This window comes from Cervus elaphus, chromosome 31 (assembly GCF_910594005.1).
Source record: "Cervus elaphus chromosome 31, mCerEla1.1, whole genome shotgun sequence".
NCBI classification, from domain to species: Eukaryota; Metazoa; Chordata; class Mammalia; order Artiodactyla; family Cervidae; genus Cervus; species Cervus elaphus.
The window spans coordinates 54,617,499-54,633,779 of NC_057845.1; the positions used below are offsets into that span (position 1 = coordinate 54,617,499).

The 16,281-nt window shown below is 42.0% G+C and overlaps 1 protein-coding gene across 1 annotated transcript in view; it reads left to right on the forward strand.

The window, feature by feature from the left end:
* The first annotated feature begins 607 nt into the window (after nt 1-607).
* Nucleotides 608-16,281, forward strand: part of TMPRSS7 (transmembrane serine protease 7) — a 45,759-nt gene continuing 30,085 nt past the window's right edge. The window contains 5 exon segments of the mRNA XM_043892869.1: nt 608-1,212; nt 3,986-4,193; nt 10,367-10,497; nt 13,375-13,442; nt 14,696-14,889. Of these exon segments, the coding sequence (XP_043748804.1) occupies nt 1,165-1,212; nt 3,986-4,193; nt 10,367-10,497; nt 13,375-13,442; nt 14,696-14,889 (649 nt within the window). The 5' untranslated portion in view covers nt 608-1,164.

Below are 16,281 nucleotides of genomic sequence, written 5' to 3' on the forward strand. Positions count from 1 at the left end.
AAATGACACAGAGTTGTGTCCAGATCAGCCTTTAAAGGGCGATCAATCAAATTTCCACTGATGCCCACTGCCCAGAGGGAAGCACGCCTGTTTCACAGGGACGAGAGACAGCGTGTGAGCCTTATCCCACCCTCGAAATCACTCTCCTTTCCTACCTTGACTCTAATTCAGGTTGACCTGGGGAAGAATAGGAGAGATGGAAACAGGGGACTTTCATCAGGAAGGGCTTGGGTTTTCTGAGGACTGCAAGAGGAGAGGAAGTAAAAAAGGAAACCAAAAAACCTCTTGAATAGGGATTTTTAAAGAGTGTAGCTAGAAAGCTGAGAGCAGAATTAGAAAGTGAGGCTTCTGGAGTTGGTATGAGATGCCAGCAAGAGAAATGTGTATGTGTGTGGGTGGAGAAGAATTTTTTTTTTTTAATATTTATCTATTTGGCTGCTCTGGATCTTAGTTGTGGCACTTGGAATCTTTAGTTGCTGTAGGCAAAATAAATTCTTAGTTGTGGCATGTGGAGTCTAGCTCCTGAGCCTCCTGCATTGGGAGGGTGAATCTTAGCCACTGGACCACCAGGGAAGTCCCTCTTTTTTTTTTTTTTTCAATTGAGGCAAAACTAGCATGAAACATTATATAATTTCAGGTGTACAACATTATAAATTGATATTTATATACATTACAAAAGGGGTCATGATCCTAAGTCTAATCACTACGCATCACCATACAATTGACCTCCTTTGTGCATTTCTCCCTCCCCTGGGCAGTGTGGGGATTTCTAAGAAGCAATGCTGAGGGTTAGAAGTTAGATCTCTTAATATTCCTTTGTAGATGTAGGCAAACATTCAAAAGACTTGTAAATATCTGGGGGTTGTTGGATTGTATCCTCCTAAGGCAAACTTGCCTTGAGGCTGGGCTCTAGGAGGCCTGATTCAGAGAAATATTAAGAAGCCTTTAGTTTGGATTTGCGAAGCTCTCTGCTAGGTCCCTTTAACATTCACTATATAGCAATGAGGCAGCTTCAGTTTCTGAACTGGACCTGGTGGAGGTAAATTGATTCCGTTCCTCTAGCTAGCTCGAATATGGCAACCAGTTCTTCTCAAGCGGGAATGTAAGAGGCTGAAAAGCTGGCTTTGAGGCACCTCTGGATGTTCACCTACAGAACACCTAGAAATGGACAAAGAAAACAGTGATATTTCATCCAAACCTGTTGATGTGAATGTAAGTACATTGTGAGAAACCTTCTCTGTTACTTGAATGCCATTTATTGTTGACCTTGTTAGTAAAATGAGACTGAGTCACTTTACAAAAATGAAGGAAACAATAATAAAATACTTAACCTTCCTTTGGTACTTAATGGACTTTACAAATATGAGCTTGTTTTAAAGTGCTACACTTGGTAATTGATTTGCAGCTGTTTTTATAAAACTCCAGGGAAATTGTACTGATCTCTATACAAATTCCATTTTAAAATTTAATCAGGGCTAACTGAGACTGCCTGTAATGTGTTCCCGCACTTAAAAAGACCCAACTTTGGCCTTTTTAGTTCATCATGGTCTAGAACTTCTCTATGTTTTTCTTTTTTACTTCTTGGGGGTATATTTTAACGAAACTTGACACCATAGTCAACTCAGCCTATAACAGAATGTTTTCTTTTTAGAAACACCATCCTCAGTCCTACAGAACAACACATTAGATGAACTCTGGTCTAGTTCAATTTCACTGGGAAGCATACAAGCTACATTTCACTCCAGGGGTTGACAAGAGTGTTTGGCACAAAGAATGAGGGAGCCATGAATAATTTAGAATGTTCTTGGCCACACATTATCCCATTAATTGGTAGGATTAAAGACTGGAAGACTTGTATTTTGTAGGGAACAGTGAGAGAGAGTAAGAGAGAATGAGAACACTCTTAGAGGAGAGCTAGAAAGGGGAATTATTTCTTTAACCTGGGTGTTCCACATTCTTGCCTTTAAAAGAATGTGTGGTTAAAAGTTATTTCATCATTGATGTTTAGTTACCTTGACATGTATAAATCTCTCCTTCAAAGAAGCTGAACTCTCACTTACATTATTAAAGAATTCACAGCATCAAATGACAGAGGGTAGAGGAGAAAAAAAAGAGGAGGGCAAAGAGTTAAATAATATACTTCTTGCCCCTGTTGCACACAACACTTTGCATGTCATTGTGCTAAAACTGGTAATTTTCTAATCTAACATAAGTCTCGTATTTCATTGTTTATTTATTTATTTATTTTTTATCATTTTTTCATTTGTGATTGAGAAACCGAATTATTGTTCAGTCCAGTCACTGACTTCTAGAGCATGCCTGTGAGGTGATGGTAAAATAAGCACTTGACCCCTGTCCTTTATCGCTACACAGACTGAAGGAGGAAAGGAACAGGGCGGGGGCTGGCCCCATCTTGAAGAAGAAGGAAACTCCATCTTACATTCCCAGTGAACTTTGGACTACGCGCCTAGGTGCATTTTCAGTGAACTTTGGACTATGTGCCTGGTAGCCATGGAGATAACATACCTACAGCGGAACAGGCCTCCCGGACTGATAAACACCAGGTTCCATATGAAGATTTCCCATAGTCAGAAAGAATGCAATAACCCCCTATGCCGTCAATCACCTCTGTAATCTTTATGGCACCGACTGGTGTAGGCTACAGTGTATAAACAGCTGACCCTTCTGACTATGAATCATGGCTGTGACCTGACTGCATCTCCCTTTAACATTTTCCAGACTAGGTTTAAGGAATTTGGGGATGGGGTCTTGAGCACGTACACTTAAGGTATGTAAGGTTTTCACGAAAGTCTGTCAGGATCCCTGGCTAAAGAGGAAACTCTGCCTAGGACCCGCCAGTGTAATAAACTGCACTCCGCTATCCACTCTGTCCTTCTGAGTGAGTTTGCTTCCCGGAGCATTTGGCTACAACAAAACAAGAGAATCATTCTGAAATTTTCTGTTTGCTGAAGCCAAACCCAGCCTCTGTACTTGGACAAAGAATTGATTTTCAGTGACAGTTTTTAGGTGAAGTAGAAAAAAATAGCTTTATTGCTTTGTTAGTCAAAAGGAGCCACAGTGGGCTAATGTCCTCAGAATTGTGTGTCCCAATCTGGAGACGGTAGTGAGAAATTTTATAGTAATGGTTCAAAGAGGTTATGACCAGTTTGTGGGCCACCTTCTGATTAACTGGTGGTGAGGTAAGTGGGAGTCAGCATCATTATCTGCAGTCAGTATCTGCAAAATGGCTCAAAAATATTGTTATGTGTATCCCTTGATGAAGAACCAAGACTCTGACTCAAGGCTGGACTATTGCTCCTCCTTTGTCTCTGCATCCACCCTTCCCTAGTTAGCAACAGTTTGAACCTGCTCGTTGGAACTCAGGAAAGGTAATGGAGGCTGAATGAAGCCCATTTCCTGTAATCAAGAAATGGGGGACACAGAACAGGTTTTGTGTCCGGGAACCCCACAGAGTCCTGCTTGGTATCACCAGCACCGGTTCATGAAGCCATAATTCGGAAATCAATTCGTTTCTCTGAGGGACTCACTTCTGTTCTTACTGTCAATCCTGCCTCAGCCTAGAAGACACTGATTGTGGGAGAAAAGCTATATATATTGCAAACACACACATCCCCAGAGATGTGGACTCATGAATCAAACCACATAGAATCCTAACTGTCTGCCCTTTAAGTCCTCTGGTCTTCACTACATAAAATTCAGGTCTATCCTCTCTAGCATCTATTTAGCAGAGTTGGAGAGTTTGTGGGAGAACCTGGATACAATTTCACTGGAGTTCACATACTGTCTATTTTTTGTTTTTGTTTTTTTCTGATTGGTCTTAATTGTGTGATTCAGTGCAAGTTGTTGCTTCTGTAAACCATGTGACTTATGCAGGCCTTTTAGCACTAAGATTCTCCTGACTGAGTGGTTGCGTTTAAGCCCGAGACTACTTCTGATTGTTAACACATCTTTCGTTCTTTTGAAGATATCCAATATCTCAGTGCAGGTGGTCAGCGCCCCAGGGAAGTTGCCAGGGAGACGACCTCCGAGAAAACCCATCGCCAGAGCCAAACCCGAGAAGCAACTCAAGAAGAAAGCGCCCTTTTGGAACGTCCAAAACAAAATCATCCTCTTCACAGCATTTTTGTTCCTCCTAGCGGTCACAGCGTGGACACTGCTGTGGCTCTACATCCGTGAGTTGAAATCCCTCGCACTTCGGTGTCAGGGCTTGCCCCGAGGGTTCTATTGCAGTGCAGGCCCCCTCTGCCCCTGGGTGTTTCTGATAGAATCTTCTTACTTCTCAGACTGAAAGCCATTTTCAAAACTGTTGAGGTTTTAAGGAAGAAGCCAGAACTGTCTTTCTCATTTCTTATTTTACCACCACTGCTTTCTTCCCAGAGGAGCAGAGATGCCAGAATGAGAAGAGCTGAGGAAAAGGCTTGGGAGCTTTTGACTGGTTCAGAAATGTAACGCATTTTTAGCTGTGAAAAATGAATGGAATGCTAAGCTGTTTATTTCCTCATCTACCCACTCAGGCCTGTTGCTAGGCAACCTCATGGTTCCAGCTCCCTGAACTTCAGTTTACTAATGCACCTTTCTCTTCTTTGTTTTTATGTTGTTTATCCAGTTGATTATGGTTTTGTCAATCTTACTGATGCTTTTGGATAGGAGTAATAACTAAGTTCTTCCTTAGAGAGTAGTTACCCAAGCAGCTCAGTAGCTATAGCATTTATTGATTTATGCTGGACTTCCCACTCTACACATTATTATATTTAATACAAGATACTCTCAAGGATATTAAAATTTGATTGGAAAACTAGATAATAGGCAAAGAATTAATGAATATTGTCTTGAGCAGTTCAGGTCAATTATATATAGAAATTGATCCCCTATGATTTGTGTGGCACCATGTAAGATATCAGGCACAGCAAGATGCATCTCCTGCTTTTAAAAAGCTCACAGATGCATTTTCTACTTTCAAAAAACTCACAGCTCAGTGCTGGAGAGGCAGTGAGGATTGATTTTTTGTTTTTTTTTTCTTAAGCAATTACTTTGCAGTCACAGAAGGGAGGCATCCAACAACCTGTTCAGGGATCGAGTCTAGATAAGGCTTCATGAACTGGCTTCCGAAAATTCATTTGACACAACTTGGGAGTGCCCACTATGAGCTGGACCCTGTGAAAGACATGGAACAGAGTGGTAGACAGGAAAGAATCTGTCTTTACAGACTAGCGGAGGCTGTCAAGTCAATGAGCAATTAAGACAAACACAAGACACACAGCCCCATCCCAGAGCAAACCAACTTATTTCCCATTGGTTTTCTGTCAGCCCTAAACTGATGTATTTGCATTGCCTAGCACATTCGTCGGAAAAGGCAACGGCACCCCACTCCAGTACTCTTGCCTGGAAAATCCCATGGACAGAGGAGCCTGGTGGGTTGCAGTCCATGGGGACCCTAAGAGTTGGACATGACTGAGAGACTTCACTTTCACTTTTCACTTTCATGCATTGGAGAAGGAAATGGCAACCCACTCCAGTGTTCTTGCCTGGAGAATCCCAGGGATGGGGGAGCCTGGTGGGCTGCTACCTATGGGGTCGCACAGAGTCGGACACGACTGAAGTGACTTAGCAGCGGCAGCAGCACATTGGTATAAAGCTCTGGGACGTCACTATGATGAGGTAATTTGTTGGTTGTCTGAACATCAGAGAAGGGCATTCAGAAAGACAGGCTACTACGAGGAAAGGAAAAAAGATATGAATAAGAGAGAATTGTTTGATGAACAACAGAGATTAGCTTTGATACATGAAATCTGAGCATGGAGGGTGCCCTTGAAAAATGTTAAAAAACAAAAATTCAACCAAGTAAATCTAGTGATACAACTGGCTTTATGCAGTTGCTCATGAATCACAGCATCCCATCTATTAATAGTCATTAAAATAGTAAATGGTAAATACTAGCAAGAAAAAGTAAATAATTGCAAATAAATCAATAAATATTATTTTATTTAATAGTAAATAAAAACCTTGGAGCTGGTGAACAAAATGGAAGGTTTTATAGGCAGAAGGAAGGTGGGGCAAGGAGGCTATTAGCAAAAGAAAAGACAGGATTGTTTCTGGGCAGGCCTTCAGATCTTGGGGGAACAGGGGTCTTTATCATGCAGTTTGCCTCTCTAGTGTTGTTCAGGAAATTTCAAATTGCCTATTTAAAGGTCACATTCCTGGGAGAGAGTGAAACTGCAATTAAGCCTTTTTCTTTACAATTTTATTTATTTATTATTATTTTTTAATTTATTTTTTGGCTGTGCTGGGTCTCTGTCTCTTTGTGCAGGCTTTCTCTTGAGATTGGGGGAAGGGGGCTTCTCACTGCGGTGGTTTCTCGTCGCTGCTCTAGGGTGAATGGGCTTTAGTAGTTGTGGTGCATGGGCAGGGCATGTCGCATCTTCCCAGACTAGGGATCAAACCTGTGTCCCCTGCACTGTCAGTCAGATTCTTATCCACTGCGCCACTAGAGAAGTCCTGCAATTAAGTCTTGATTTGCAGTCATGGGGGCAAAAGACTCCATTTGGGGCTTGTGAATTTGTTGTTGCTGTTGCTGGTTTTTTTTGGATGCACCTTGAAGCTTGTAGGATTTTATTTCCAGAGTTCAATCTCTGTCCATCAGCAGTGAGAGCATGTAGTCCTAACCACTGGAGCAACAGGAAATTTCCATGTTTTTAAAAAACATTCCATTTTTTTAACAGAAATGAGGTGGACAGCTCATCTGGAAGACCATTTGTTGTTGAATGCAAGCTTGCTCAATGCACAGTGAGGCCAAATAAACCATAATATTGGAGGTTGGAGCAGAGAGAGATTTATTTCAGGGCTCAGCAAGGAGAATGGGTCACTCATGTTCTAAACTCCCCGATGGTTTGGGGGGAGACGTTATTACAGGTAAAATCTGGAGTGAGGACTGCTGGGTGTGCAACTATCTTTTAACTGGTTGGTGAGCTAACAGGGTGGTATTTAAGGATTCCTGTGCTTAGCCTGAAGTTAGCATCCTCCATCTGTATGGGTGGTTCCTGCAAAAGAACCAGGATCCTGGACGATAGCTGATTGTTTCCTTGTTTCAGCATCCCTTTATTTCCCTGGTTTTTAAAAATAAGAAAACTGGGGACACAGAAAGGCTTTTGTGCCTAAGAGGGCCCCACAGGGTCCTGCTCAGTTTCACAAGCAGGGATTGTATGTTGACCTGAGCTGAAGAGTTAGATAAATGTAAGCTGGCTAAACTGAACTCTCTTGCATTGTTTATCCCTCGAATACTTACGGATAGAAGAAGGATGTGTATAAACTTCTAGATGAAACCATAGCTTTCATTTAAATTTTAAGAATCTGTAACAGAAAAAAAAAAAAAAGAAGAAGAAACACCTAAGAATGACTTTCTTGGTAAAATCAGAGACAGAAACAAATGTTTCTTTATACAAGAGGCCTAATCAGGCAAAGTGGTTTGTCCAAGGTTACATAACTGTTGTTGAACCCAAGTTCATGTGCCCAACTCACAGTGAAGCCAATCAAATTGAAATGTCAGAATTTGGAGTAAGAAAGGTTTATTTTATGAGCCAAGCAAGGAGAATGGGCAGCTCATGCTCAAAAGATGCTAACTCCCTGATGGTCTTCAAGGAAGAGGTTTTAAATGAAAATTTTGTGAATGTGGGCTGAGGGGTGTGTGACGTTCTTCTGATGGTTGGTGGTGAGATAACAGGATGGCATGTCAGAAACCACAACCTTCAGGTTGAATCTGTTTCAATCTCAGCTTTCTGGTTCAACCCAGTCTGGAGTCCATGTGTTTGTGCTCAGCCTGAAGTCACCATTCACCACCTGTTTGGGGGCCTCAGTTCCTATAGAAGAACTCAAAGATATAGATCAGATTGTGATTGCTAGGTAGTTAGAATAGGAAAAAGCAGTCCAGAATGGCGGTGGCTAAGAGACAAGGAAGGGAAAAGCCCATGAAAACAGAACAAAGGAAGGTCCGAGGACTGGAGTGAGGACCTCAGGTAGAGCAAACAGCACTCTTGGCTAGCCCAATTTACATAGGCACTCAGGGGGAGGAGAAGAAACATATAAAAAGAGGAGCCAAAGAGTCAGGGGCTCTCTCTCTATCTCTTCTCTTTGTGTCTCTTGGGTTGGCAAGCCCTCATGCCTCGAGGATGTATTTTCCTTTATTTTCTAAATAAAACTGAGCTGTAACATGGAGCTGTGACACTGGCCCGTCTGAGGGTGGTAACACTGGTTCGTCGCTTCACATTTTTGCTGTGACGAGACAGAACCGAGGAAATTACACATGCCCCCGACGTGATGCATGTCCCTTGAGGAGGAGCCAGGCCTCTGCTTTATCGCTGCACTGTTGTTGCATGACCACATTTCCTTTGTTTCTGCATTCCTTCATTTCTAACTGGTAACTGTTTGAATCTACCTTTTGTAACTCAGGAAAGGTCTGGGAGGATGAACCCTTTTTCCTACAAAAAAGAAATGGGGAAAACAGAAAGGCTTCTGTACCCAGAAGGGCCCCCCAGGGTCCTGCTCTGGCTCAGTTCCCTCTTTTCTTTGAGGTGAGCAGCTGTAGGACAAGAAAGGGAAGAGAGTTTTGGACAGAAAGGTGAGTCCTAAACTCTGCAGAGGAATTCAGTTTTAGGAGGCTCAGCTTCATAACTTGAAAGAACAAATTTAGGACAGGAGCTCAGGCCTCTGACCCCTTCCCCACCCTCCTCAGCCTCACTACAGGGTGGTGGCTCCCCAACCTTCACACAGGTTGCACCTTCTTTTTTTTTTTTTAATATTTATTCCGCTGTGTCTGGTCTCAGTTGTGGCATGCATGGCAATCACTGTTGCGTCATTCACGACCTTCTGTTGTGGCACACAGACTCTCTGATTGTGGTGTGCTGGCTCAGTAGCTGTGGCAAGTGGGCATGTGGAATTCTAGTTCCCCGACCAGGGATTGAACCTGTGTCCCCTGCATTGCAAGGCAGATTCTTAACCACTGGACCATCAAGGAAGTCCTGGTTGCACCTTGTTTTAATTCAGCCTTCACTTATTTAGCATTTCCAGGCATTGGGCATTGTACTAAGAGAGACTATTCTCTCTTTTTCTCTCCCCTTCCTTCCCACCAACATTTATTGAGCTTGAAATTTAAGTCAGGCACTCACTACCCTATGTTAGGGGCTGAGGGACAAAAAAAATTTACTGTTCATTTAGAAAGACAGAAATTCAGACAGTTCTGATACCATGGGACATGTGTCTCAGGAAAGAAATATACCATGGCCATGAGAGCCTGGGGGTGATGCTCACAGCAGTGAAACCTTGTAACAAAAATGAAAGTCTGAAAAGAGAGTCCGTCATCTCCCTGGGCTAGTCTTAGGGACCTGAAGGCATCTCAAACATGGCAATATCTTTGTCTGTCTTGGCAGCAGTTTCTGGCCTGAATGATACCCCGTCCTGTGGTCCTCCTTGGACAGAATCTTTGAGCAGCAGTTATTTGACACTGGACTGAGGACCACACTTTGTGAATAAGCTCTCCATGAATTTCCCAGAGCTAAAGATTGGCCTAGCACCCGGGGCATCATCCACAAAAGTCAGAAAGGGGTGAGAGACTTGGGGCTCAGCGAAGTCAGCGGGGGGAGCCCTTCCCTCTTCACGCGCTGTGCTCACAACGCCCCAGAGCTAGGCAGTGAACGTTTCTCATCTGCTTACCTGCCACAGACTCAAGACGTGAACATTGTCTATGCTCTGTTTTTGGCCCCTTAGTGACTCTGAAAGTGAAAGTTGCTCATTTGTCAGACTCTTTGTGACCCCATGGACTATACAGTCTATGGAATTTTCCAGGCCAGAATACTGGAGTGGGTAGCTTTTCCCTTCACCAGGGGATCTTCCTGACCCAGGAATCGAACCCAGGGCTCCCGCATTGCAGGTGGATTCTTTACCAGCTGAGCCACAAAGGAAGCCCAAGAATACTGGAGTGGGTAGCCTATCCCTTTTCCAGTGGATCTTCCTGACCCAGAAACTGAACCAAGTGGACTCTACCAACTGAGCTATCAAAAGTCCTTATTTAGTGACTCTAGGACAGACATAAAGTCAAAGAGGTCTGTGACCTTAAATTCTTAATCTTAAGCATTTGCCAGAAGATGATAGAAAGATTAGAATATAAAGGGCTATGATGGTTACCACTGATGGAAGAGATGTTGTAAAATACATTTAGAGCTTCTCAGGCTATGAACAGTAAAATACGAAATTGTCTAAAATAAAATCATTTTAGAACAGTGATACAGACATAGAACATGCCTCACCACCACACAGGTGGGAAAGCCTCCTGACCACCTTCCCTCCTGTCTTACAGGCGAGACAGAAAGCAGAGATGCTTTTTACTTTGCTGGGATGTTTCGCATCACCAACATTGAGTTTCTTCCTGAATACCGACAGAAGGAGTCCAGGGAATTTCTGTCAGTGGCACGCACTGTGCAGCAAGTGGTGAGGTGATGGCGGAGCTGGGAGAGGCTGGGGAAGGTGAGGCCAGTGGGGAGGGACGGGGGCAGAAGGAAGAACTCAGGAAAACGTGGGATTTAGCTCATCATGGCTGTAAGATAAAATTGCTATTTTATCAAATTATTTCTTTTTTTTCCTACTGAAAATAAAAAGAAAGGACTTCCTGCACTTCAGTTTTTCTTATCTATAAAATAAAGTAATTGTATCAGGTGAGCTTTAAAATGCCTCCTAGTACAGAAATTACATGCATACTGATTAATTCTGTGATCCATACACATTTATTTCAACACTGATACATTGGCATCTCTTCACTTAAAAAAAACCCATTTTTCCTATTATAGAACTAATTCATATTTATTGTAAACATTTATGAAATTTAGAAAAAGTATTAAAAAAATAAAATCTCCTTTAATGCAATCTCCAGAGATAGAGCCTCTTCTGATTTTGGACCACACAGACATAGGATATAGCACAGAACTAGAGTATTACTAGATATTCAGTTTTATAATCTGACTTTTTCTTCTTAATATTGCATGTTTCTATGTGAGTATGTAGTCTTTAGAAAAAAACATAAATTTTGATAACTTTGAAGCTGGCAAGTCCCCTTTTATTAGATATTTAAGTTGTTTCCTATTTTTGCTATTACAATGTTATAACAAAACCACCAGGTAAGCTGTGTGTCTCTGATTACTTCCTTTGCTGAGTTCCCAAAAGTATAACTGGTCAAACAGAAAAATATCTATCATGGCCTTTCCTAAACATCAATTATCTCTCCAATTAGCCCAAAGAGAGAGGCATTCTTTTTAAATCTCCTTAAAATTTGTTTCCAATCCCAGGCAGTATTCCTCCATCCCCACCCAAAATCATTCCTCTCTACCGCTGGAGTGATCCTTGAACAATAACATTTCTCCTTTGGCATAAGGATAACATACTGATTCTGAAGAATGGCAGGCAAATACTTCTAGATCTGTCCCTGGTCATCCCAGTCTCATTTTTCACCACTCTCTCCCACAGAAACTTTGTGAAATAAGGCAATTGTTGCTTGTTATGAATAACCGTTGCGCTGACGTATCTGGTGGCTCTGATTTCTCATGTTACTCACTTTGGACCTAAACCTTTCTGTCCAGCCTCTAGGGAATGAAATTCCACCCGTCATTCATGACCCATCCAAAAAACCTCTTTCTCAAAGCAACCCTCCCTGGCCTCCTGCAGACTCAATGCTGACTTTGTGTAGACCCTGTTTGTATAGTTAGTACTGTGCTCAACCCATTTAATTATAACTATTTATCATCCCACCCAAAGAAGTACGTATTTTTTATCACCTCTTTACAGAATAAAAAAGAGAGAAGGAGGCGGGGGAAAGGAAGCTCAGTAGGCCAAGGTAACATGTTCCGTGTTGCATAGTGAATTTAAACTCCGTGGATCATATTTTTCCATGATGCTGTATTATTTCTAAGGTTTGGGGAGTTTTGTGTTTTTCTCATGGGCCATTTGTTGTTCACTCGTGTCTGACTCTTTGCGACCCCATGGACTGCAGCACTCCAGGCTTCCTTGTCCATCACCATCTCCCAGAGCTTGTTCAAACTCACGTCCATTGAGTTGGTAATGCCATCCAACCATTTCGTCCTCTGTTTTCCCCTTCTCCTGCCTTCAACCTTTCCCAGCATCAGGGTCTTCTCTAATGAATTGGTTCTTCACATCAGGTAGCCAAAGTATTGGAGCTTCAGCTTCAGCATTAGTCCTTCCAATGAATATTCAGGATTGATTTCCTTCAGGATTGACTGGTTTGATCTCCTTGCAGTCCTAGGGACTCTCAAGAGTCTTCTCCAACACCACAGTTCAAAAGCATCAATTCTTCGGCACTCAGCCTTCTTTATGGTCCAATTCTCACATCCATACATGACTACTGGAAAAACCATAACTTTGACTAGATGGACCTTTGTTGGCAAAGTAATGTCTCTGCTTTTTAATATGCTGTATAGGTTGGTCATAGCTTTTCTTTCGAGGAGCAAGTATCTTTTAATTTCATGGCTGCAGTCACTATCTGCAGTGATTTTGGAGACCAAGAAAATAAAGTCCGTTACTGTTTCCATTGTTTCCCCATACATTTGCCATGAAGTAATAGAACCAGATGCCATAATCTTAGTTTTTTGAATGTTGAGTTTTAAGCCAGCTTTTCCACTCTCCTCTTTCACCTTCATCAAGAGAATCTGGTAGGTTAGGTAGGTGATTTTGCTACTATGTAGGAAGGGGAATACAGGGAAAGACTTGGTAGAAGAAATTGGTTTTAGAAATGCTAAGTAAGGGCACACCATGCCAGTTGATTGAAGTAGCTCACTTTTTGAGATCCATTTATGGTGTTAAAAAAAAAAAATTCCTAAAAACTAGAGAGTTCTGAAGGGAGATGTAAGACCCTACCATGGGTACTACTCGCCCTCTAGTGGCTAATTTAGGAATGTGTCCTTGAGAATATACATTTTCCATGGTGTACGTTGATAGAAGAGATTGGGTCAAACACTTTGAAAATGTTCTTAAAGGAATTTTACTCATTGTGGGGAAAATTTACTATTGGAGTAGCATAATTCTGAAGTTAGGCTTGATTAGGGTGTCTAAAGACAGCAATAAATGAATAAAGGTAGCTGATTAATTTTAACCAACAGCAGAATGACAGTAACTCTGATACAGGAAGTAATAAATTATTTTAGTTCAAAGAATAATGCATGGGTTTGGGATTAGAAGCCTTTAGTTTGAGCCTGGCTTTTCTCCTTGCTAACTGTCAGAACTTGGACCTATAGAATGCTGGGTACTGTGCAAGGAAGCCAAGTTTGGGAGACTTCAGACATCTTTGCTATTCTTTTGCAGATAAACCTGGTTTATACAGCATCTGCCCTCTCCAGATCTTACCGGCAGTCTGTGGTTGCGGACGTCAGGTGCGGAGCCCCTGCTTCGGGACTTCTGGGTCACTGCTGTAAAGGCTCACAGCGGTGTGGATGGGCCGCAGTCACATCATTTCCAGTAACTTCTTGGAGACAGTTGTGTGTTAATACCCTTTTAGCACAATTGTGACCCAGAGCTTTGTCAGGCTGAGTTTTTCTCTTCATTTACCAAAACTCACTAGGAACTCCCCTGGAGAAGGAAATGGCAACCCACTCCAGTATTTTTGCTGGGAAAATCCCGTGGACAGAGGAGCCTGCTGGGCCACAGTCCATGGGGTCACAAAGAGCCGAACATGCCTGAGAGACGGAACACACACAAACACCAGAATTAACTTGGAGCTCTGCGCTAGTGCTGCTAGGCAAAACGGCCACAAACATGTCCACTATTGTTAGGGGAAGGCAAAAATAAAACACTGATCGATGTATTTCAAAATATGCTCAGTAAAAAACTAGTTGCTAGAAATCTTCTGAGAAAAAAGGCACCCCGTGGTCAAATGAGTTTTAGGAAAATGTGTGTGCTGTGGACTGTATCTGCCTTCCCCTACCTCCACTATATCTGCAGAGATTCACAATTCATTCTGGCAGATTAAAGGCACTGAGAAAGTCTTGTAGTAAAGCAATTTGTTTCCTTCCCTTCACTTTCCATTTCCCAAAATATGTGCGGTAGAACACTATCTTATGTTTTTTTTTTTCATAAAACATGACAATATTTATGTCTTAGGAGATTCTGCTCCAAGAGCAAACTGAAGCAGGAGCAGCTACATGAAAACCAAATTAGGCTTGAATTCTAGGTTTGTTACTCAAGAGCTGTATGATTTCAAGCTGACCCTCATTTCTTCATGTGTAAAGTTGGAGGAGTAATAGGACCTTCCTCACAGGATTAATGGGATAAAGCAGATTTAGCACTGTGTCTAAAGATCCTGAGGTATCAAGCGTTCTAACTGCTGTTATTTGTAATGGCAGTGGACACTGATTGATACTCATAGAAACAGTGTATTCTCCATGGAGATGCAAAATATACTAACAACTCTAGATTTGAACCCAGAGCAAGAATACACATATCAAGATGTTTTTCTTTCTAAATTCCCATAAAAGTGGCCAATGGCTTCCTAAAGAAGGAAGTTATGTTTAGTTGAAGGGAGTGCTTGTTGGCTTCACCTTGAATTTATCAGTTGGGTCACTGGCTCCTTACGAATGTCTACTTCCTAAGAGGTATATTCCTGAACTTCCTTCTCTTTTCACTGTAGCAGTAACAACAAAGGTGGCCTCCTTGTCCACTTTTGGCTTGTATTTGTCATGCCTCACGCCAAGGGCCACATCTTCTGCGAGGACTGTGTGGCTGCCATCCTGAAGGACTCCATCCAGACAAGCATCATAAACCGGACCTCTGTGGGGAACCTGCAGGGTCTGGCTGTGGACGTGGACTCTGTGGTTCTAAACGGCGATTATCGGGTAATTCTCCTTCAAGCTCTCCTTCCCGCAGTACTCTTGATGCTGTTTTATCGTAAGCAATGTTGTCACGAAGTACAGTCTTCCCTCTGTGTCCATGGACTCTGCATTCATGGATTCAACCAACCATGGATTGAAAATATTCAGGAAAAAAAATCCAGAAAGTTATAAAAAGCAAAACTTGAATTTGCTGCAGGCTGGCACATTTACACAGCATTTATGTTGGATCAGCCACTATGAGTAATCTCGAGATGATCCGAAGTGTACAGCAGGATGTGCACGGATTTTAATGCAAGTACTGTTCCACTTTATGCAAAGGACTTGAGTGTCCTTGGATTTTGGTGTCCTTGGGGGTGGGGGTGGGTAGCCTTGGATCCAGTTCCTGGTGGATACTGAGGAATGACTGTATTCTTTTCCACAATCTCAGTGGAACAGGATTAGCTAAAGACTCTGGAGCTACATTGATTTAAAAAGTTGCTAAATGTTGTATACAGTGATTAGACAATAGAATTGGGGTCAAATATATTTATGAAATTGAATTTATTAAAGTATATTCCCTATGGGGCTTCCCCAGTGGCTCACTGGGAGAGAACTTGCCTGTCAATGAAGGAGATGTGGATTCAACCCCTGGGTCTGGAAGATCCCCTGGAGAAGGAAATGGCAACCCGCTCCAGTATTCTTGCCTGGAAAATCCCATGGACAGAGGAGCCTGGCAGGCTATAGTCCACGGGGTCGCAAAAGAGTCAGATAGGACTGAGTGACTGAACAACAAGCTCTTCTCTGTACATAATTTGGCTTCAGGCACCTTCAAACCAAGGCTCCAGGGGACAAAGTCCTGAAGAAGGAAAGGTTTTTCTGAGGTTTACTTTCCTTGTTTCTTCCTTCGTTCAGACAGAACTGTGTTCTATAGTGTGTTCCAGTGCTCCAAAATGGCCTGCTCCACAGCACAGTCAAGATGCAAACTCCATCACTTGTCTTAACAGAGAAGTAGTTTAATTATCGTTTAATCCCAAATTTATGCATGTTTCTATTTTGATTTAAATGAGATAGATATAAGTGGGCATATAGTAGGTAGATGAAAAATAGAATAAGTAATGAATAAATGGAAAAATTTCTAGTGGAAAATTCTGTACCACATATACTATTTCAGATGCAAAACCAGTTATTTTCATATTTTGTTGGTGTTTTTTTTGGTCACAAAAAGTGTTTAAAGCTTGTTACTACAGATGATTTGAAGCATAAAAGTAAAGAGAATAGTTTAATGAACTCTTACACCCTTTATTCAGCTTCAACTATCAACGCATTATTTTTCTATTTGATCTCTAAATACCTAAATGACCTCCTTTACCCTTCCAGGATTATTTTAAAGCAGATCTCAGATATA